This window comes from Alexandromys fortis, unplaced genomic scaffold (genome assembly GCF_014885135.2).
Source record: "Alexandromys fortis isolate MF-2015 unplaced genomic scaffold, M_Fortis_MF-2015_v1.1 scaffold_210, whole genome shotgun sequence".
Taxonomy (NCBI): Eukaryota; Metazoa; Chordata; class Mammalia; order Rodentia; family Cricetidae; genus Alexandromys; species Alexandromys fortis.
The window spans coordinates 1,835,945-1,857,784 of NW_026068101.1; the positions used below are offsets into that span (position 1 = coordinate 1,835,945).

The following is a 21,840-nucleotide window of genomic DNA, read 5'->3' on the forward strand; positions in this document are numbered from 1 at the left end:
GTTGGAGTAAACAGAAGAGAATGCTGGGAAAAAGAAGCTGAATGAAGGAGTCGCCATGATTCTCCCGTTCCGACAGACGCAGGTTAAGATCCTCCCTGGTAAGCCAGCTCGTGGGCTACACAGAATATTAGAAATGGGTTAGAACAATATGTAAGAGCTAGCCAANGAGGAGTCGCCATGGTTCTCCGACTCCAGACAGACACAGGTTAAGATCCTCCCTGGTAAGCCAGCTCGTGGACTACATAGAATATTAGAAATGGGTTAGAACAATATGTAAGAGCTAGCCAATAAGAAGCTGGAACTAGCCGGGCCAGGCAGTGTTTGAAAGAATACAGTTTCCTTGTAATTATTTCTGGGCATAAGCTAGCCATGTGGGCGGCCGGGTGCCGGGGACGCAGCCCTGCCGCTCCTAATTTCAACATGCCACGAGTTCAAGATAAGCCAGAGCTATGCAATACATCCCAAGCTACCTTGCGAATTCAGATTGAGGCCCTGTCCTTCCACCTTTTCCTTTCCATCTGTCCATCTATTCATCTGTCCGCCTGTCCATGTGGCATTATAGGATGCTGGGATAATGCCCAATGCTTTAGCTTTTGGGAAAGTTTCTTTCTTTTCTTCTTTCCTTCCTTCCTTCCTACCTACCTACCTATTAGTGTGACACAATAGGGTGCTAGAAAAATGCTAAAAGGCTTCAGTTTTGGGGAGGGAAAGTAATCTGGTAGGTAGATGTTAAAATTGAAGAATATATGAAAAAGTACACAAACATTTTGCCTGACAATCCTATTATTGTGAATCTACAGAAATACATTAGCATATAAAAGATTATTGTATTATATACAGTGTAGTTGGGAATGGGTGAAAAAGCAAAATCAATTCTATAATCTATGTTTTAGATGGTAAATCAATTGTGGAAATCACACTATGAAATGTTACTTAGCTATCATTAGAAAAAATAAGATCACATAATTTGCAGTAGTGAAGAACAGAGAAATGTACTAGCACAATCTAATTTTCAAAAGGGTGAAAGCATATGAAATGTATTCACATGAATACATTTACATACACTTGTACAGGGATAGAAAAAAATAAGAGCTACAGGTTATTAACGTTAAGTTTTTGCTTGTTGTTTTGTCCTTTTGAGTCAAGGTCTCATGCCCCAGGCCAACTTATGAATTGCTATGTACTGAAGAATAATCCTGAATTCCTGATCCTCCTTCCCAAGTGCTGGGATCACAGGTATGAGCCACTAAAGCCCACCAACACTGGCTATATTAAGGACCTAAAACTAAAGGAGGATAAGGGTATTAAGAGCAATAAGCGGGGCTGGCAGTATCACTCAGTTGGTGTAGTTTCCTGGCATTTACAAGGCACTCAGTTTAATACCTAGAGTTGCATAAACTGTATATAACAACTCTCGGTAATCCCAGTACTCAACAGTGAAGGAAGGAAGGAAGGATTAGAAAAATCCAGGCCACCTTTGGCTACATAATGAATTTGCATGTGCCCACCCACCCACGTCAAATTTGATTATTTCAAGAAGCTTCGACATAGCAGAAGAGTTCTATCAAGCAATGCTGTTATTGCACATTGGACTGTATTCCAACAAAACCTAGGATAATTCAGTTCAACCTAAGTGTAAGCAATATGCATCTGGGAAAGCACGATTTCCCACTCTTGCTCTTGTCCTCAGATTACAGAATATGAAGCAGAAGCAGTCGGCTCTCTTGGCCATCTCATCAATATCACACACACTGCTAATAAGCAGATGACTTCGCATGGGCAACTGGCATTTTACCTCTACTAAAAAGTATTCCTTAAGTGATTTTTTTTAACAAAATTCTCATTAAATTATTACTTACACAAGGCCAAGAAAGTGTGCTTTGAATTCATCAACACCAAAACTCTTCTTAGCAAGTCCTTGTTCATAATATAGCTTTTTATGTGGTATGTGTGATGTTCCACACAAAATGTGAGTAACCCTAGAATTAAGGCAAGCAGCTGTGCTGTTTGATAATTATCTACGAAAGAAAGATATCTAATGAGAATAAATATAATACACCTAAAGAGAATAAATACATTCTGTATCTTAGAGCAAAAGTACATTTTATATAATTTTAAAAAGGTACATATATAAATACATTATTACTTTTATAAATGTAAGACTATTTAAAAAAATTACCGGTTTTAAGGATCTAGCGTAAAAAATGTAGTAACAGAAAGAAAAGCTCAATATAAATCTACAAATGTGATAATAAACCCTGTCACACTGACAATTTCTTAGCAACGTATTCTTAATTAATGCTATCACTGCAAACAGGAACAAATTCAGAAATGGCACAACAGAGAACAAAGGCCTCAAAGCTCTTACCTGAAGTGGCTCAATGAAATATCTTTTAAATTTATTTGTGTGCATGTGCATGCGAGAGCTAGTATGGTTGCAGAGGACAGTCTTAGGAATGGGCTTTCTCCTACCACCAGAATGGGCACCAGAAGACAGCCAATATGTAAGCTCCTCTACCAACTATGCTGCCCGGCAGTCCCAATACCATTTAACATCTTTAAAAAGCCATCTTTAAGAAAAACGTTATTTTTTGCTATTCAAGGAACAAACAAAAACGATTTCATGGAGATTTTTAGTAGTAGCCATCTTCAATTCATCAACTCATGCCATTCAGATCCCTGAAGCTACCTGTCTGGTTACCTTTCTAGATGCTCTGCTTCATGAAATGACTGTACAAGAAACTTTAACATCTACCAAGGAATTAAGATAAACAATCATTTTATAATGATTTAGAAAAGAAACACTACCCTGAGAGGAAATTCAGAATCACAGCCAAATAAAAAGTTAACACAATCAATCCCATCTAGTACAACCATTCAATTTAAACAGGAAGATTACACACTTAACATACTGCCCCTACCCCATGTGTGTTCATGCCACACATGTACAGGTGCCCATGAAGGCCAGATGAAGATGTGGGTCCCCTGGAGAGGGTATTCCAGGTAGCTGTGAACTGTACAATGTGGGCACTAGAACAGAACTCTGTTTCTCTGGAAGAGAACAGCCTCTGTAGTCCATGCAAACATTTTATGGGTCTTGATTGCTTCCGGAAATAATGTAGTGTTCTTTTAATTAACAAAATGGCCTTCAAACACACAAAATAAAACTCTGGCACTTCAAACACTGTTTTTACCTCAAGAGCAAGAAAAGTCTTACTTGTTCCAAAGTAAGTTCTGTAATAGCCACAATACCAGAGGTAAAATTAGAACTAGTCTTTAACAATGAAATTTCTCCTATTTTTAATTTTTAAGTATATGTATATTTGTGTGTTTGTGCACATGAGTGGAGGTGCCTTTGAAGGCCAGAGATTGTAGTTAATACTTTACAGATTAAATTACAGGCAGTTTGAGCTATGAAACAAGTGTTGGAAAGTGAACTCAGATCTTCTGCATAAAAGTAGAATGTGTTCTTAACTGCTGAGCCACCCACCTCTCTACCTCTGGAGAAGAATTAAAGGGTATTACTGTGCTTGGTGGGATTCTGTGGGGATCAAAGGATAATGTCTCCTTTCTACTTATTTGTGGGTTCTGGGGATGGAACACAGGTCTCCAGTCATCTTCCCAGCCACACACAAAAGACACTTTAAAACAGTAATCTGTACTGTTAACTGTATTGTTTCCCCCTTTCTATTGTAAAGTCTTTAATTCAGTCTCTCAACATTCTCCTATGGAATCTCTCTTAAGAGGTTTCTCTCGTTTCTCCTGGGGCTTTGATAAGCTTGGGAGAAAGAATGCAATGCTAAATGCCCACAGCTTTAATATTATCAGTCCCATACCTTGAAAGCACATTCTAAAGAGAAGCAAATGGTAAAAGATGAAGGCTCACAGACAAGTACAGCACTGTGCTAAAGTGTGGATCCTAAGAGAGTGTAGCTAATTACACCTAAAATATAAGAACTAGATTATCAAATTACAGATGATTTCTCAAAACAATGTCAAAACAACAAATTTACCAAGGAAATAATCTGTTTCTCGTCTTTTATAGTTGGAAAGAAAACTTTCTTTCTTATAATAAAGGGCAAGTCTATGCTTGGATGTTAAAAGTTCCTCTACACACATATACATACATACTAATTAAGAAAAACCTCACAATTTGTACTCATAAAATATGAATTTAAACTTACCAGGGCAAATTGTACTGGTTTTGTTAGATCCAAGCAAATGATCTTTAAAAGAAAAATTAAAATCAACTAGTTCAGTAAATAATATTTTACATTTTCCTCATATTTCACAACATACAAGATCCTTAATCATAATTTCTTTTAAATTTCATAATAACCACTGAGCTGCCTTCTTTGGTTGAATATTATATATCTTTTACATAATTAGGTACAGAGATTATTAAAATATAATAGTAGTGAGCTGTGCATAGTGGTCCACACTTTTAATTCCAGCAGTCAGGAAACAGAGGCAGGCAGATCTCTGTGAGTTTGAGATCAGTCTGGTCTACAGAGTAAGTTCCAGGACAGGAACTACACAGAGAAACCCTACATCACAAATACCTGAGACAAAGACGATAGTAACAGTAAAAATAAAAGTGAGGTTAAAACCAGGTAAGACAGACACACATTTTGCTTTCTTTTATTCAACATTAGCAACTAGCATATTTCTGCATTGTTGTGAGGAACGTGGGGCCCCTTTGTTCCGTTCTGCCCGGCTAGCTTACACCCAAAATAACCACATAGAAACTGTATTAATTAAATTACTGTTTGGCCCATAAGCTCTAGCCTCTTACTGGCTAACTCTTACATCTTGATTTAACCCATTTTTAATAATCTGTATGTCACCATGAGGTTGTGGCTTACCGGGAAAGATTCACCATGTCTGACCTGGCAGCTTCATGGCGGCTCTCTCTGACTCTGCTTTTAAATGGGGTATGTCTATGTTGTAACTTTTATTAATTTCATAAACATGTCTTGACCAATTCCCCATCTCCTTTAGGACAGGAACTCATACACCAGGCTAGCTAAAACTGGCTTTGAATTCCTCATCCTCTTGCCTCCACCTCTCAGTTCTGCAATTATAGGCCTGCTGCAGCCATATCTAGCCACAGTGTCCTCTTAGTTGGTTACTCTAATAAACCAAAAATTGCTGCCCAACTGGATCTAGACAGCTACTAATGCCTAAACAGTTCTTTACTCACATTGCTTCAAAACTATCTTGTCTCCATTCTACTTTAATTCTAGAACTAGAACCTGTCATTAGTAAGTTATGAGCATAACCCATGCAACAAATATGGAGAAGCAACAAAAAATACATACTAGGAAGAAAACCCTTTTCCCACAAATTGGGCACTGACAGTTCTTACCAAGACAACCACAGACAAGGACAATCATGACTTCATATTGCACTTTAAATCTTCCAGTAGTAACCCCTCTGCCATATAAAGCACCACATAATACTTTATGGCCATCATATGCAAACAGACAAGAGAACTTACCCTTCTCACACTTGTCTTCTGACGTATTGGTCAAAAGTGGAGCTGTGAGGACATGCATGCAATGGTTGTAGAAGAAATTTAAAAACTCACTCTTCTCAGTTTTCTGAAATAAAATGTTTAAAAGAAACATTTCAAGAATTAGCAGTGAAGGTCATATTCGAATAACAATACTTTAAGATAATGTGAAAGACTCAAACTATCTAAAATCAAAGAAGCAAACTTACATATACTTCAATGTGAATTCCACACATAGGAAGTCAAATAATACATATTAGACATTAAAATAGTTAAAGTGAAATAAAAAGTGCAAACAGTTTTTCCATGGAAATTCAAAACAACTTTTAAAATTGAAGTGTGATAAAGACTAGACCCATCTGCTGAATACCATGGAGAGCACAACAAACAGCAAGGCATTGAGAACTTGAAAGCTATGAGCATTATGGTTTTTTAAATGTATTTTCATTCATGTGCATGTATATGTATGTGTACACACATGTATGTGGATTCCTGAATATGCCAGAAGGGTGTGTGTGTGGGGGGGGGACTGGATTCCTTGGTAGTTGTAAACTACCTAACATGGGTGCAGGAAACTAAACTTTGTTCTGCAAGAGACCAAATACTGTTACCTGCTGAGTCACCTTTCCAGCCCCTGGGATTATGATTGTAATGTTTTAGGTGATTAAAAATAGGAGCTTGAGGACTGGCAAATGTACTTTGGTGCGTAAACATTTGACTAGTATGTGCAGGGTCTTGAGTCCATTCCCCAAGTGTGTGGGGGTGGAGAGGCACTGACACTCTACATTTCACTGCCTATCCAAATCTGAAGAACTACTGAAGCCATTTATCAGTCTAGAAAATATGAAATCCACATCTGTTCCTTAAAGACTAAAATTTAATTTAGAAGACAATCTCTAATTTCTATCACCATTGAGCCAACTAACTTCCAACATTTTAAAAATAATGTACACTTTCTCTTACTATAAGGGAACTGTATTAAGAAAAAATGATCTTTCATATCGAAATAACCACTATTAATATTTTGGAATCCTCCCTGAACCTTTCGTGATTTATGTAATTAAGAATCTGAGAGCTGGGTGGTTGGTGGTGATGTCCACCTTTATCGCAGTGCTTGGGAGGCAGAGACAGGCAGATCTCTGTAAATTAGAGGCCAGTCTAGTTTACAGAGTGAGTTGTAGGACAGGCAAGGCTACACAGAGAAACCCTGTCTTGAAAAACAAAGAACAAACAAATAAAACCCTTCAGTTTACATCAGCTTTCTTGCTTTTTGTGATAAGACTACATAAAATAAAATTTGTTACCCTACTTTACTATCTTAAAAAACAGTCTAGTATTATTTAAAACTATTATTAAAATTATTAAGTAGGAAAAACATATAGCTCAATAAAAACAATAAAAAATTATTATTATAAGATGGACATGGTGGCACATGCCTTTAATCCCAGTACTCGGGAATCAGAGGCAGGCAGATCTCTGTAAGTTCGAGGCCAACTTGGTCTACAGAGTGAGTTTCAGGACAGCCAGGGCTACACAGCTAAAACTCTGTCTTAAAAAAACCAAAAACTTTTTTAAAAATTACACTGGGCCCAAAGTTTAAACAAGTTATCATATAGAAACCAAAGAACAAAAACTAAATTCCTAATCTAATTAATAATTCTGGGTCAGTGAGGGCTCAGCAGAAAAAAGCACTGCTGCCAATCATGACCAAACCTGAGTTTGATTCCTGGGTCCCTGTCATAGCAGCACAGAGCTTATGCCTGCGAGTCATCCTTGGACCTCCACAGTATACCCTTTACCCATAACAAATAAAGGAAAAAGCTAAAAGCAAAAAAGGAACTGAACAGACAACAGTTACATTTACTAAAAATTAATACAGATACTTATCAAAATATTTGCTGCTTCTAAAGATCTTACTACAAAACCATTTAAGACTGCAAAGCCCAACACCTTTGACCTCAGTGTGAGTTCTTACATTAGTTGTAGCCAACATGTTCTCTGGATCAATTAGAGTACGAAGAAGTCCCATCAACTGAACTGCACCTCCTAGCTCAGGGTCAGTACCACAGAACATTTGTTCAATCACCACATTTATAAGAAGTATATCCTGGAAGAAAATATGTTTCCGTGAGACCTTGACATAAGATAAACATACCAACTGAAGGAATAAAATCACAGCACAGAAAAAAAAATCAAAGTATAGAATACTTTAAAGATTTTTTTTTCTATTTCCCAAAGTTCTGAAAATATTTAGAGTAAATAGAGATAGACAGACAAAGAGAGACAGACCGACAAAGACTGTCACCATTCTAGGTGTTAGCACTGGGTATAAATCAATAGGCTGATCAAGCATAAATGAAGACAGAACATGTGACCCTAAAACTGATTATTTCAATCTTTATATTGAAAACTCTTCCTAGAAAAAGCACAAGCAGTAACTTAGCACACACCTTTTACAAGATCTGAGAATAGTGTCATAAAGTGACATAGTATTAGGTTTACTGTCGCACACTTGCATTCTTTGTATATGTTGTTTTTACATGCACTGTATGTGTGTATAGAAGTCTAATGCTAATGTGCAGGATCTTCCTTTTTTTTTTTTTTTTCACCTGAGATATCTCCGGAGTCACTGGCTCTCCTGGAGTTCAGGCTGGTCTTGCCTGTCTCTGCCTCCAGAGTGCTGGGATTAAAGGCGTGTCCTATTATGCCATGCCCATCTTTTTGAGACAGGATCTCTCACTGATTCATACAGACCTCCTGTTTTCATTAACCAATACTGTGATTATAGGTGCTGGGTTTTCTCTCACATGGGTTCTGGGGACCCAAACTCTGGTCCTCATGCTTGTGTGACAAAGTACTTTACTGACTGAACCAACATTTTTTTTTTTTTAAGCACAGAAATCTTAAGCATTACAATAGGACAAAAAGTGATTGTCATGTTGAAGGAAAAGCACTCTGTCATCAAAAGTATACTCTAAACAACTTGTTATCGGGCCCTTTTGTTACTGCATGGACATCATACAGTTATTATAGTGGTTTGAGTAAAAATGGCCCTGCAAGCTCATGAATTTGAATATTTGGTCCCTAACTGGTAGAATTGTTTGGAAAGGTTTAAGAGGTGGGCTCTTATTGGAAGAGCTGTGTCACTGGAGATGGGTTTGAATGGCTTCAAAAGTCCATGTCATTCCCAATTAGCGCTCTCTGCCTTTTGGTTGTGATGTGAACTCTCAGCTACTGGTTCATTGCCTTCCCTGTTTGCCTGATGTCACACCCATTGCTATGATGGTTATGGACTCACCCTCTAGAACTGAAAGCACCAATAAACTTCCATAAGTTGTCTTGGTCACAGTGCTTTGTCACAGAAGTAGAAAAGTAACTAAGACAGTTATACAAACCTAGATGATGTACCTATAACACACTCCAGCTATAATGGTATAAATGGAGAACTCACTGCAGTTAGGCTTACACTAAACAAAATATCACAATTGAGAAGTGTATGAGACAAATACTAGGAAAACATTAAAGAGATGGAACTTGCTAAGTTGCTCAGGCTAATATTGAACTCTGAGCTCAAACAATCTTCCAAGTAGCTAGGATTCTCCCTCTCTCTTTAAATACATGGCAGTTTTTTTAAATTTTTAAAAAAATTTTTTTAAAGATGGGGTCTCACTCTAGTGAGAAATAATTATGGAAGAAAGCAATAAAAAGACATGAATTCACAAACAGCTGGCAAAGAAGAACCAATAAACCAGGCCACAGAAAATTAACTATTAAAAACTGGAGCACAATTCTCTACCAGGCTTGAACATTTGAAAATCAATGATTCTGATTTGTCACAGCATTAGAAACAGATTTAGGGGTCAGCAGGATGAAATAATAAGTAAAGGTGTTTGTTGCCAAGTCTGACAAAAAACTGAGTCCGACTATTAGAAGCCACAAGGTTGAAAAAGAGAACCAATTTTTGCAAGTCTCCTGGGCAAGCATGTTAGAAAAATTAGTTACTTCTCTGTTATCAATTAAACATAAACAAGAAAACATTGCTAATGAAAACTAATCAAATTTTTAAAGAGTTAAGAATTTTAAAAGCAAATTGTTCATGATTATTATGGTATAAGTTGAGATTTATGGTCATTTAAGATGAACACCTTTTAGGCATATAAGCTTCAAAGATAAAATGTTAATTTCAACAGAAATATTAATCCTTAAGTTATCTTCTATAAAGGCTGGCATTACGAATATCACAGTGAGATAAAAATTAACTAGGGTTTAGCATCATTTGGTGTTCAGTAGACTATAGATTGATGGCTCAGCAATTAAAAGCAGGTCCTCCTCTTCCAAAGTATCAGAGTTCAGTTCCCAGGACCCACAGGCAGCTTAAAATTGTCTGTAACTCCAGCTCCAGGGTAATGGTTACCTTCTTCTGGTCTCCCCAAGCAATCTAAGTAAAACCTACAACACCTAATATTCTCCAAACAAACAAACACTCTAAAAACAAGCAAACAAAGACAACTGCCAGAGTAACATACTTAATATAAAATGTTTCTGGGGGATGGTGTTTCAGACAGGATCTTGTTCTAACAGTATGTGAAGTCTAGGCTGGCCTTGAACTTGTGGCAGCCCTTTTGTCTTGGCACCCAAAAGTGTTGAGATTATAGGTGTGAGACACCTTACCCCCCCCCAAATTAACTATAGCAGCATCCCTAACTTTCTTTAAGGAACGGAAAGCGATGGTGACACATGTCTGCATCACAGCACCTGAGAACTAAGAAATACAAAAAGTAAAAATAAATATACATTAAGACTAAACATAAAACTAACAAAAACAATGTAGCTAGCTAGTCAATGGTGCACATGCCTTTAATGCTACGTAGAAGCAGATAGATCTATAACTTCAGTTCATTTTGCTCATATTGCATAAATATTTTTATAGTAAGAAAACAATATTTTTCTTATTATTCAACTTTCAGTCCCATTTAAAAATAGGAACTGAGTAAGTGAAAACAAATTCTTAGTTATACAAGGTCATTACTTGGTCTGCACATCTAAAGGATTAAAATGTATTCCCACTAAAGACGGTTGCCCTTGTAACAGTAGTACTCCTACTGCTTTGGTGGGCACATCTTGACTGTCAGGTTAGCAGTGTAGCACACAGGGTTTATGCCTGAATAAGACTGTTTGATGACTTTTCTTTCCAACTTCTGGCATGATGAAAACAGGGAGAGAGCTTATAGGTTAGTTCCAGTTTGATTTCTCGATCCTGCAATTATAGAGTGTGGGATTTTGGCAATATCATCTTATCATCTTGTTTTGGTGAGCAAGAGCAGTGATAGTAGCCTGTATTTGTTTGGGGAGCCTCAGGGGCCTCAATAACTCACAACTCATAGGGAGGTATCCCTTCTCTCACACAGATTTTTATTTAATAGTCTCTGATTTCTGAGGCACATTTAATTCTCTTCAAATGCTTTTTAAATTAAAATTTTAATTATCCTAAAATATAGGAAAATGCCTTCCATTACTACTATATATTCTTAAATTTAAGATTATGGTTATGACTTCTTCGCAACAGTAAGCACTTTTCCATGGGTAACACAAAATTCAGCAACATTACTTACATCATCACTCTGCTGGGCTTCTTGCATCACAAATTCACGGACCATAGATGGACTGAACTCTACCAGATAAGAAAATATATCTGTAGCAGCTGATCTAACTTGCAAGTCATCCATGCCCTGATAAAAGGGAAGCTGGGTTAGAGACTGGTAACAAAGGTTAGTCTTGCATTCCTTCTTCTCTCTCAAATCCACGAATAAACTCTTAGAATTTCAGATTAACATTCAACTTTAATTTGCAGTATCTCTTCCCTCCCCAGATGAATGCATCCCCTCCTAATTTCTGGATTAAGACACCAAAATGAATTAAAATATACCCCCGTTGCCCCCACACCTAAAACTGTTATATTTGAGAGCAGCTCAGTATTTATTTCTAATGGTTTTTACCATCTTAAAAGAAATATTCAGAGATTATACATAAGCATGAACAAAGAGCTGAGTGCACACTGGTAACCCACTGACACAGGCACACGTGTGGCATACATTCACATAAATACACATACACACAAAGAAAACAAAAAAAATTTTTAAATAAAAGACACATTTTAAAGAGAAGACTTAAAATTGTCCTCATTTAGATTTTTTTATCTGAATGCCTATGAATCAAATACACGTAAATGAAAGCTGAGAATTATACTCTTAGCTCAGTATGTTCTCACTCTACCAACTGGATTAAAAGTGAAGACAACTCAATAACTCACAACTCATAGGGAGGTATCCCTTCTCTCACACAGATTTTTATTTAATAGTCTCTGATTTCTGAGGCACATTTAATTCTGTTCAAATGCTTTTTAAATTAAAATTTTAATTATCCTAAAATATAGGAAAATGCCTTCCATTACTACTATATATTCTTAAATTCTACGAAGTACAGTGTCACTTAAGGAAAAACAAGTCTTAGAAAAACAAACACAAACACTGATGGCACAAATCATTCTTGTGGTGACTCAGCATCAGATGAATGACTAAATGATAAGTCAGTACTATCCAAATATTTTACCATCCAAAAAATAAATCTATGACAAAATCACAACTTCAAAAGCACAAGAAGAAACCATAATTACCATCACAATTTCCAGAGCAGGAAGAATTCCCAATTTTGCCAAGGTTTTGAAAAAAGCATCCCTGTTCTGAGGTTGTAATGTCTGAGAAAATGCACAAAATTCCTTGAAGAAATTAACCTGTGAGGTTAAACATTAAAGTGAGAAGTCAATAACATGACGATAAAACTGGGGATACTGTAAGGTTAGCTCCAGAGTATGGAATTAATCCTTCTGAAGGACTTCATCTTTTTACACATCCTGGTTCATTATATTAAGAGTTAGTGCGAGCATACTGGCTTATACTAGCTTCCTAAAACTCAGGAGGCAGGAGGATCAGGAATCTGAGGCCAACCTAGGCAACAGTTAAATAAATAAACCTTGTCTCTTTAAAAATAAAGCCCAGGGTGAACCAGATGACTCAGTGGGAGAGTCACTTGCTGTCAAGTCTGACAACTTGAGCCTGATTCCTGGAACCCACACAATAGAAAAAAAGCCAATCCCACATGTTGTCCTCTGACCTCCACTCATGCATGTGTGCACCACTCCCCAAATGTAAAATATAAACAAGGGTGACATAGACATACGAGGGTGTACTCACAAACAAACCAACTCTAGCATCATATTAAAAATAAGCCTAGTTTTACTCCTCAAACACTGATCTTCTCTAAACCTAATGTAAAAAAATGCCACAAATGTGATTACATTCAAAGAAGGCAAAGATCTAGTAAATAGCAATTGTTGATCTTTCCTCTAAAATAGTTACCTCTCAAAACAAAAGCAAAACTTCAAGGCTCCTAAAACCCCTTGATAAACACATTAACAAGTAAACATCTCTAAGGAACCAAATATTTATCATTCATTTATTTTAGTGTTTTCCTTTCATCTCTGTAGTTTTGTTCCTGCATCTCCATTATATAAATACCTACTACTATAACAAATGTCTATAGTTCTGTCATGCTATTAGGCATTTAAATTTCCTTGGGGAGGGTATCCGTGTGTGTGGGAATGACACACATAATATCTTAAGTATTTTCTGAAACATGTAAAAACAAGTTTTAGAAACTGAATAAATGACTTACCAATTCACGTCGTTTATCATCATCCGTAGCTTCATCTGTTAACTGTGCAAAGACTTCGGACAAAAACTTCTCATCTTCCTGCATGAAAAGAAATAACTGCTGTGAAATATTAGCAAAAGTATAGTTACATTATGTATGCCTCACACAAAGTATAGTAAAAAACAAACTGAAATTCAAAAGCATATTCATCATGAAACCTGAAGTTTGAGGAGAACTTCTGTGGACGTTAACACAAGCTAGAGTCTCACTACACAGGAAAAAGAGAACAAACAGGAGCTCCAGATGCAGATCAGTCAATTAATTTACTTTCGTTCTGATAGCTTTTCTAAATCAGTTTTTATTTACTCTTAATTTAAACATAGCTCAAATAAATCCGAGGATCTCACTGTCAGTTCATATGTACTAGAAAAAAAGAACAAGACAGGCACAGGAGTGTGGCCGCAGGCAGGAAGTCTTCAACATGTGAGATCATACAGAGCGCTTTAATCTACAGCCAAGGATAAAATGACAAATCACTACAGTAATTGCACTCGATGACTAAGAGATATTAAAAATTTGTATGTCTAAAATGTAAAAAAGATATTTAAATTATAATTGTGCTTGTCTGAATAAAATGAAACCATCAGATATAAAAGATGCATTTGAAACATGTCTTATATGAATCATACATTAACCAAGGATCTCAAAACTGCTTTGACAATAAGGTAGAGAACTTAATTAAAGATATAGTCCTCACCAGTTAGAAAAGTACCAAGTATCAACGGGGAGTGCTAAAAGACAAAGAGATAAAAAAGGGTCCTAAATGAGTGACTCAAGCTGGGCAGCGGTGGCGCACGCCTTTAATCCCAGCACTCCAAAGGCTGAGGCAGGTGGATCTGTGAGTTCGAAGCCAACCTGGTCTACAAAGTGAGTTCCATGACAGGCTCCAAAGCTACAGGGAAACCTGTCTTGAAAAGACAAAGAAGAGTGACTCAGAATGGTACTTCTTTATGTATTCACTGACTCCTTTTAGACACTATATATCATGGCTTGATACATTTAGAACAAACAAGGATGTTTCAACACCCACCTCCATGAAACTTGATTTTAAGCGACTTGCTCTAAAAATAATATAAATGCAGTTATCTGTAAATATGTATTTACCCTGTTCACATCTTTTATAAATTTTGTTTCTTTCCACAGATCTCCCACATTAAATTTTTATTCTTACTAGCTAAAGGTTTTAAAACTCTTTCTGACTATTTTCAAAGGAGAACGTTCCAGAGTCTTGATAAGTGCATTTTCCCTTAAATTCTCTGCACAACTTGCCACTTATGGGGTGACAGCCAAACCACTGAAACTATTCATGAAAGCAATCTCAATGGTGTTCATCAGAAGCCTCTTCCCCCGCCCCAATTTACAGCATCATTTCTGTGACTTCTTTAAGCTATGAAGCATTATGTTTCAGGGTATATGTTAGGAAGAAAGTGATTGACAACATAAAGCCTGTAGCTGGGATACTTTTTCCTAAATCCTTGCTTCTCTAAGTCGCAAAAGTAATCACTTTTGATCATTTTCTTCTTTTCTGTAAGCCTTAAAAGCTGTTGTTTTAATAAGACAACTACCACAGTACACGCGGCTACTTTTCTAGATAATGAAACACCTGGGGAGAGGTTCTAAATCAGGGCTGCAACATAGCTCAGTTATGAATCATAAATAAATGAAAATTTCTTGGTATGGTAGCACAAGCCATTAATCCCATTACTCAAGAAGGCAGACACAAGAGGATCACTTGAGTCTGGCCTACATGGTGAGTTTCTAAACAGCCAAAGCTACTAGTGAGACCCAACCTTAAAAAAAAATAAACAAGTAAAATAAAATTCCTTTAAAGCTTTGCTTTATATCATAGATTTCACAAATAGAATTATAAAATATATGTAAAATGACAAAGAAAATTTTGCAAATATTTATAGATTAGTTGACACAATTTATTTAAACTATTTTTGACAGTACTGGGAACTGGTAAGTAAGCATTCTCTATCACTGAACTACATCTCGAGACATTATTTTTCAACTACAAAAAATGTTATGATTTACTGTTGTAGATCTGGAAACCCTTAAGTCAAGCAATCACTTAGATGCTATATTTGAGAATCTGACTCCTTTATATTAACTCCAGAGAATGGCCATATGTAGCACAATTAATAAAAACCCAGAGACAGATATTGGGGTTCAACCTGAAGAACAGAAAAGCAAAGCAGTCAGTCACTGGCTCTTACTTCTCCTCCTGTCTGAAAATGAGGATCCTGCCTCCAGAAATCCTCAGAATGAGACTGAGCCTGAAACCTGTCTCCTCCCATTTTATATTCCTCTGCTGGAATTAAAGGCCTGCATCACTACTGCTCAGATTCTATGGTAAACTAGTGTGGCTACTGGGATTAAAGGTGTGTGTCACCACTGACTGGTCTGTATAGCTGATCAGTGTGACTGTTTTACTCTCGATCTTCAGACAAGCTTCATTAATTAAAATAAAAATGAAGTATCACTATAGCCACATTTTCAATTTCCTGATACTGATTTTTCTGCCTGTGTATAAAGCAACATCCTGAAATGAATAGTAGGTCACACAATTGAAATCACAGTGCTCAGGAAAAATGAGGAAAATCCTGAGTTCAAAGTCAGCCAAATAAAATTATATATTAAAAAAAACACCACATCCCATTTGCTATAAAAGGAACCTAATATGTTATTTAACTTTCCTTATGCCCTTTACTGAAGAATAATGAACAATTGGTAGGTAGGACCAAGAGTGGTGTACATGCATGTAATTCCAGGTACTGGGAGTCACTCTCAGCTACACTGTTAAGCTGAAGGCTAGCCTGGGTTTCATCAGTGGGAAACTCCTACAAGCTGCCCTCAAATATGCCCCTCCCCATAGTATAGCACACATGCACATACACAACAAATGTAATAAAAAAGCACCATATACTAAAACTTAAAAATCTTAAAAAATAAAAACCATAAGACAGTCATGCTTTCTATGTTTAATAGACATTTAAAGTAAACAAAGTAAATCATTATTACCGGCTTAAATTATTAGCAACACAACACCTTGAAAATAGAACTGTGAAAAATAATTTACTTACCTGCAACATGCTGACTATTTCAACTTTGTTGAAGAAAATAAAAGATGTAAGAGTAGAAAGAAAATTCTCTTCAAAAACAGAAGGTGTAGGCAAAATGATGTCCTGAATGTACTGTACCCTGTAAGTCTGATGTATTTTTTGCCTTAGTTCCGAGTCTGTTATTGGTATAACTTCCTTAAACTTTGCAGTTTTGGTCAGGAATTCTCTATGCCTTTTTGGCTGGGCCAAAGCAGGGTCATATTCAAGGCATCCCACGACATCCATGATACACTCATCAGAAAACATTACCTCAAAAAGAGTTGCCTTATTTAGGAATAAGATTCCTCTAATAATCTCATACAGATGGTGTAAGCCTTCAGTGTTTTCTAGGTCCTCACAAGCTTGGAACAGCTGCAGTAGTTTTTTGATATAGCCTTCATTTTCCAAGGCCAGAGCCAGCTTTTCCCTACGGATAGGTGAGGAAAGAACTGAGGTAACTAAGTCAGCAATCTCTTCAAGTTTACTGAGTTCACATGTGGGCAGGTCAATTAGATGACTAGTTTCTGGCATTTCTTCAAATCGTTCTTCTTCTGATTCATCAATGAGGTCCTGTGTGACTTCTACTGATGGGTCCTTACCTTGAACCTAAAAACACCCAAGTACAGCTGGTTATCTTAAAATACAAAATAGTTTAACACTCTGGAAATCAAATCACTGACCATCGAATTTATGTAAAAGTACCGTGAACACCGAGCACAGCGGCTCACCTGTAATCTCAGTGCTTGAGAGGTGGAGGCAAGAATCAGGAAATTCAAGACCAGTCTAGTTAAGAAATGACAGTCTCAGGACTGGGCAGTGGCTCAGTTGGTAAAGCACTTGCCATACAAGCCTGAGGACCTCAACTCCTCAACCGGAGCTCCAGAAACCAACAAATGCAGGACATGGTGGTGGGCACACTTGTTCGTAATCCCACTGTGGGGGAGAAGACAAGTGAAGAGGAGAAATAACAACAGAGGCAAAGGAATGACCAGATGACTATGGAGTAAGGGAAATCCAATGATATGAGCCTCAAAGGCTAAGAGCAAGAAATACTGGCTCGATTATACCAGGTGCCTGAACAGATAGTGACTCTTACTTTTTAGTTAAACAACATTGGCACTGTTGACTCAACTCTTACGTATTAAATTTTGCAATACTGATCACTTATGTTGGGAAATTACACTGAAGCCTCCTGAGGATGTAATGCCAAATGAAAATGACTGGCCTGTGTAAGACTTAGATCTGCTAAGTACTGGCTAATTTCTTTGTTTCTTTCTCTCTTGAGACAGAACAGGGTTTCTCTCTGTAGTCCTAGCTGGTCTGGAACCTCTTTGTAGAGCAGGCTAGTATCGAATTCACAGAGATCCACTAGCTTCTTCTTTCTTGGTGCTGGGATTAAAGGTATGTGTTACTACTTTCAACCTAGCAATATTTATTTCTTTGTCTTCCCTGTCTTTTTGGAGACAGGGTCTCATTGTATAGCTCTGGCTGTCCTGTAACTCACTTTCTAGAACAAGATGACCTTGAATTTAGAGATTCACCTGCCTCAGCCTTCTGGGATGAAAGGCATGTACCACCAAAACTGCCTTGGGTAATTTCTACATTAAATAGCTGCTTTTTTTTGTTGTTTGCTTTGTTTTTATATCATTCTGTGTTTGTCACAGAGCAACACATGGAAGTCAGAGGACAACATGAAAAGGTTGAGTTACGCTTATCCACCATGCTGAAATTAGAGACTGAAATTAGGAACAGCTCTGAGCAGTTACTGTGAGGTACAAACTGCAGTAAATCACGAAGAGCTGGAGAGATGGCTCAGAGGTTAAGAACACTGACTGTTCTTCCAGAGGTTCTGAGTTCAATTCCCAGCAACCACATGCTGGCTCACAACTATCTGTTATAAGATCTGGTGCCCTCTTCTGGCCTGCAGAGACACATGCAATAATACATAATTAATAAATAAATCTTTAAAATAAAATGCTGCTAGTTTAAAAAATATTTTTAAAAAAATCACGGAGGAAATAGTAATGGAATTGCTATAAAACAAACAAAATCCCAAAATTTTATAGAACAGTGTAGTTGTTTCTTTCTCTTTATGATTATAATTAATGGGTGTGGGCAGTGCCTGGTGTGTCTGTGGAGGTCAAAGAATAGCTCTGTGGAGTTGATTCCCTACTTTCACTGTGGGTTCTGGGATTGAACTTAGGTTGTTACACTTACAGAGTAAATACCATCTCACTGGCTTGTGTTTTAACATGTCTACCTTATACTGGTCATTCATAGTAACTCTACTGTTTTGTCATTGCAAGTGCTATACTAAGTGCAGATGCTTAGTCAAATATGACCATTGAAAAATTTGCTTTACAGGGCTGGAGAGATGGCTCAGTGGTTAAGAGTACTGGCTGCTCTTCCAGAGAATGCAGGTTTGATTTCCACATGATGTCTCATAACTATCTAGAATTATGGTCCCAGGGATCCAACAACCTCTTCTGGTCTCCCATGGCACCATATGTTGTAACAGATAGATAAAGATTACAATTCTAAAAAAGGTGTTACTCTTCCCAAATTTTTGAAATTTATCATTTAACTTACTTTTATGTGCCATTAAAAATATTCCAAACAGCTTCATAAAATGTCTCTATATTCTCTTATCCTTATAATGTAGTGATTTTAATATTTTTATACTTCATGTGTTTTTAGTTAGGTAAGTTTCACTTCATAGATTGAGGTGTAAATTAAGACCAGAATAGCAAATATTTACTGAAAATACATTAAAGGCAAACAATTCAGATTGGTGTAGGAGTTTCTTCTGTCTATGTGTTGATTTCACTGGTTGAATAAAGAAACTGCCTTTTGATAGGGCAGCATTTAGGTAGGCAGAGTAGACAGAACTGAATGCTGGAAAGAAGGGCAGACGAGAACCGTCATGGAGCTTCCAGAATCAGACATGCTGAATCTTTCCCGGTAAGCCACGACCTCGTGGTGATACACAGATTAAGAGAAATGGGTTAAATTAAGATGTAAGAATTAGCCAATAAGAAGCTAGAGATAATGAGCCAGGCAGTGTTTAAATGAATTTTTCTGTGTGATTATTTCGGGTATATGCTAGCTGGGAGGCTGGGACAAACAAGGGGCTGCTGCTCTGCATACAACAGATTATTTTTAGGCCTTCAATTCTAATTTATAGAAATCTTAGAATGTTAAAAATACAACTGGTTTTTATGGGAATGCACAAGAAACAACAAAAAAAGTATTTGCAGGTTTAAAGACAGGAAAACCAGAAAGACAAAATAATAGCATAACAATTTCAATTTTATTCCATGTACATTTTGCATGAATACATGAAATACTTTATACTAGAATTTTTATATTTCAGAGTTACGCTATTTAATAATGTATATTAATAATGCTCACTAAGAAAATAACATGTAAAAGAAAGTGTCCATTTCCAGCTAAAAATTTACTGACCCAGAGCTACATAGGGAATATGAAGAGGGAATATGAAGATTCATTTAAATTTTTCCTTGTGTTTCTGAGATAGGGCCTCATGTGTTTTTGGCTAGTCTCAAATTCATTCACACACACATACACATACATGTATACATACCTTTTATCTAGACACATATACATATGTATATGTATCTCTCTACACATAGACTGATATACACATGTATGTATATATATCAACACACACACATCTGGGATGACCACAAACTCTTGATCCTTTGGTTCTAAAGGCTAGGAAAATGGGTTTGCATCAATATGCCTGGCTACAGTTTCTTGAAGTATGTGGCACAAAATAAAAACCAGTCAAACAAAAATGATTATGATCAGATTTAGAAAAGCAATTTAAAAATTTTAAGAATCATCAAAAGGACCTGGGTATAGTAGTTCATGCAATAATCCCAGTAAACTGAGGCTTGATAAACTGTGGCATTAGGATCACTGGGTTTGAGGTCAACCTGGCAATTGAGTGAGACTTTTTAACAAACAGAATCATAGAGAAAAGCTCAAGTGAGAATGATAATAGCCAAACAATGAAATCAATCTATTAGACATAAAGATCTGTACTAGGCAGTCATTGAAACAGATCTGTCACTAAAAAAAAAGACACAATCAATTTAAAAATTTTTTTTTATAAATTTTATTTAGTTTTTTTATATTTATTTATTTATTTATTTGTTATTTATACAGTATTCTGTCTGATTGTATGCCTGCAGGCCAGAAGAGGGCACCAGACCTCATTACAGATGGTTGTGAGCCACCATGTGGTTGCTGGGAATTGAACTCAGGACCTTTGGAAGAGCAGGCAATGCTCTTAACCACTGAGCCATCTCTCCAGCCCTCAATTTAAAATTGTAATTATCAAGTATCACAATCATAAAAAGTCTAAGAAGTTAAAAAAAAAGAGTGGTGCAATGTGGCATCATGGGAAAATGGACATCAAAAAACTGCTGAGGTCTAAACAGAGCGTGAGTTTTAGTTAATAATATTTAACACAAGTTTATTAATTGCAACTAATATTCTACATGACATGCTAAATCTTGCTGCATTACATGCAGTTGAGTGCAGGAATTGTCTGGAGGGAGTTTTACAGGAACTCTGCACTACTTAGCACATTCCCCAGGCCCCGATCCCCATTCTGAGACAAGTCTCATATGGCTTAGGATGGCCTCAAACTTACTGCGAAGCTGACGATGACTTTAGATTTCTGATCTCTTGCTTTGACCTCCCGATTGTTGGGATTATAGGTGCTCGCCACCATGCTTGGCTTAACCAAGCTGGAGCTGAACCCAGGGCCTCCTGTATGTTAGGGAAGCACTTTACCAACTAAGTCACATTCACAGTCTTGTTCACATTTAAAAAAAGAGAAATCTAAACATGGTAATATTGTTGCCCCTAATTTAAAGTGGAATAATCAGTTACAACAAATAAAAAACTGTCTAAGACTGAGGATGCAAGTCAGTAGCAGAGCACCTCTTTTGTTTTTTTCCGAGACAGGGTTTCTCTGTGTAGCCCTGGCTTTCTTGGAGCTCACTTTGTAAACCAGGCTGGCTTCAAATTCAGAGACCTGCCTGCCTCAGCCTCCCTAGTGCTGGGATTAAAGAAGGCAGAGCATTAATTTAGAATTAGGACCTGGGTCAGATTACCAGCACCTGGAAAATACACACACAAAAATCATGCTAGAGTATTAAAATCTCAGCTTATTATCTTCCCATAGTTTCATACATACTTCTAAAGTGAAAAGAAAAAACAAGTAATGTGTACAATCATATCTATAAATATTTATATATAAAAAACTTATTTGAGGCTGGGCAATGGTGGCGCACGCCTTTAATCCCAGCACTCAGGAGGCAGAGGCAGGCGGATCTTTGTGAGTTCGAGACCAGCCTGGTCTACAGAGCTAGTTCCAGGGCAGGCTCCAAAGCTACAGAGAAACCCTGTCTCGAAAAA

General features: G+C 36.9%; 1 protein-coding gene across 1 annotated transcript in view; it reads right to left on the minus strand.

Moving 5' to 3' along the window:
• Ppp4r3b (protein phosphatase 4 regulatory subunit 3B) overlaps window positions 1-21,840 on the minus strand; it is a 56,354-nt gene that overhangs the window by 17,278 nt on the left and 17,236 nt on the right. The window contains 8 exon segments of the mRNA XM_050123896.1: window positions 1,860-2,018; window positions 4,185-4,226; window positions 5,501-5,603; window positions 7,491-7,622; window positions 11,128-11,244; window positions 12,189-12,305; window positions 13,247-13,324; window positions 16,372-16,995. Of these exon segments, the coding sequence (XP_049979853.1) occupies window positions 1,860-2,018; window positions 4,185-4,226; window positions 5,501-5,603; window positions 7,491-7,622; window positions 11,128-11,244; window positions 12,189-12,305; window positions 13,247-13,324; window positions 16,372-16,995 (1,372 nt within the window).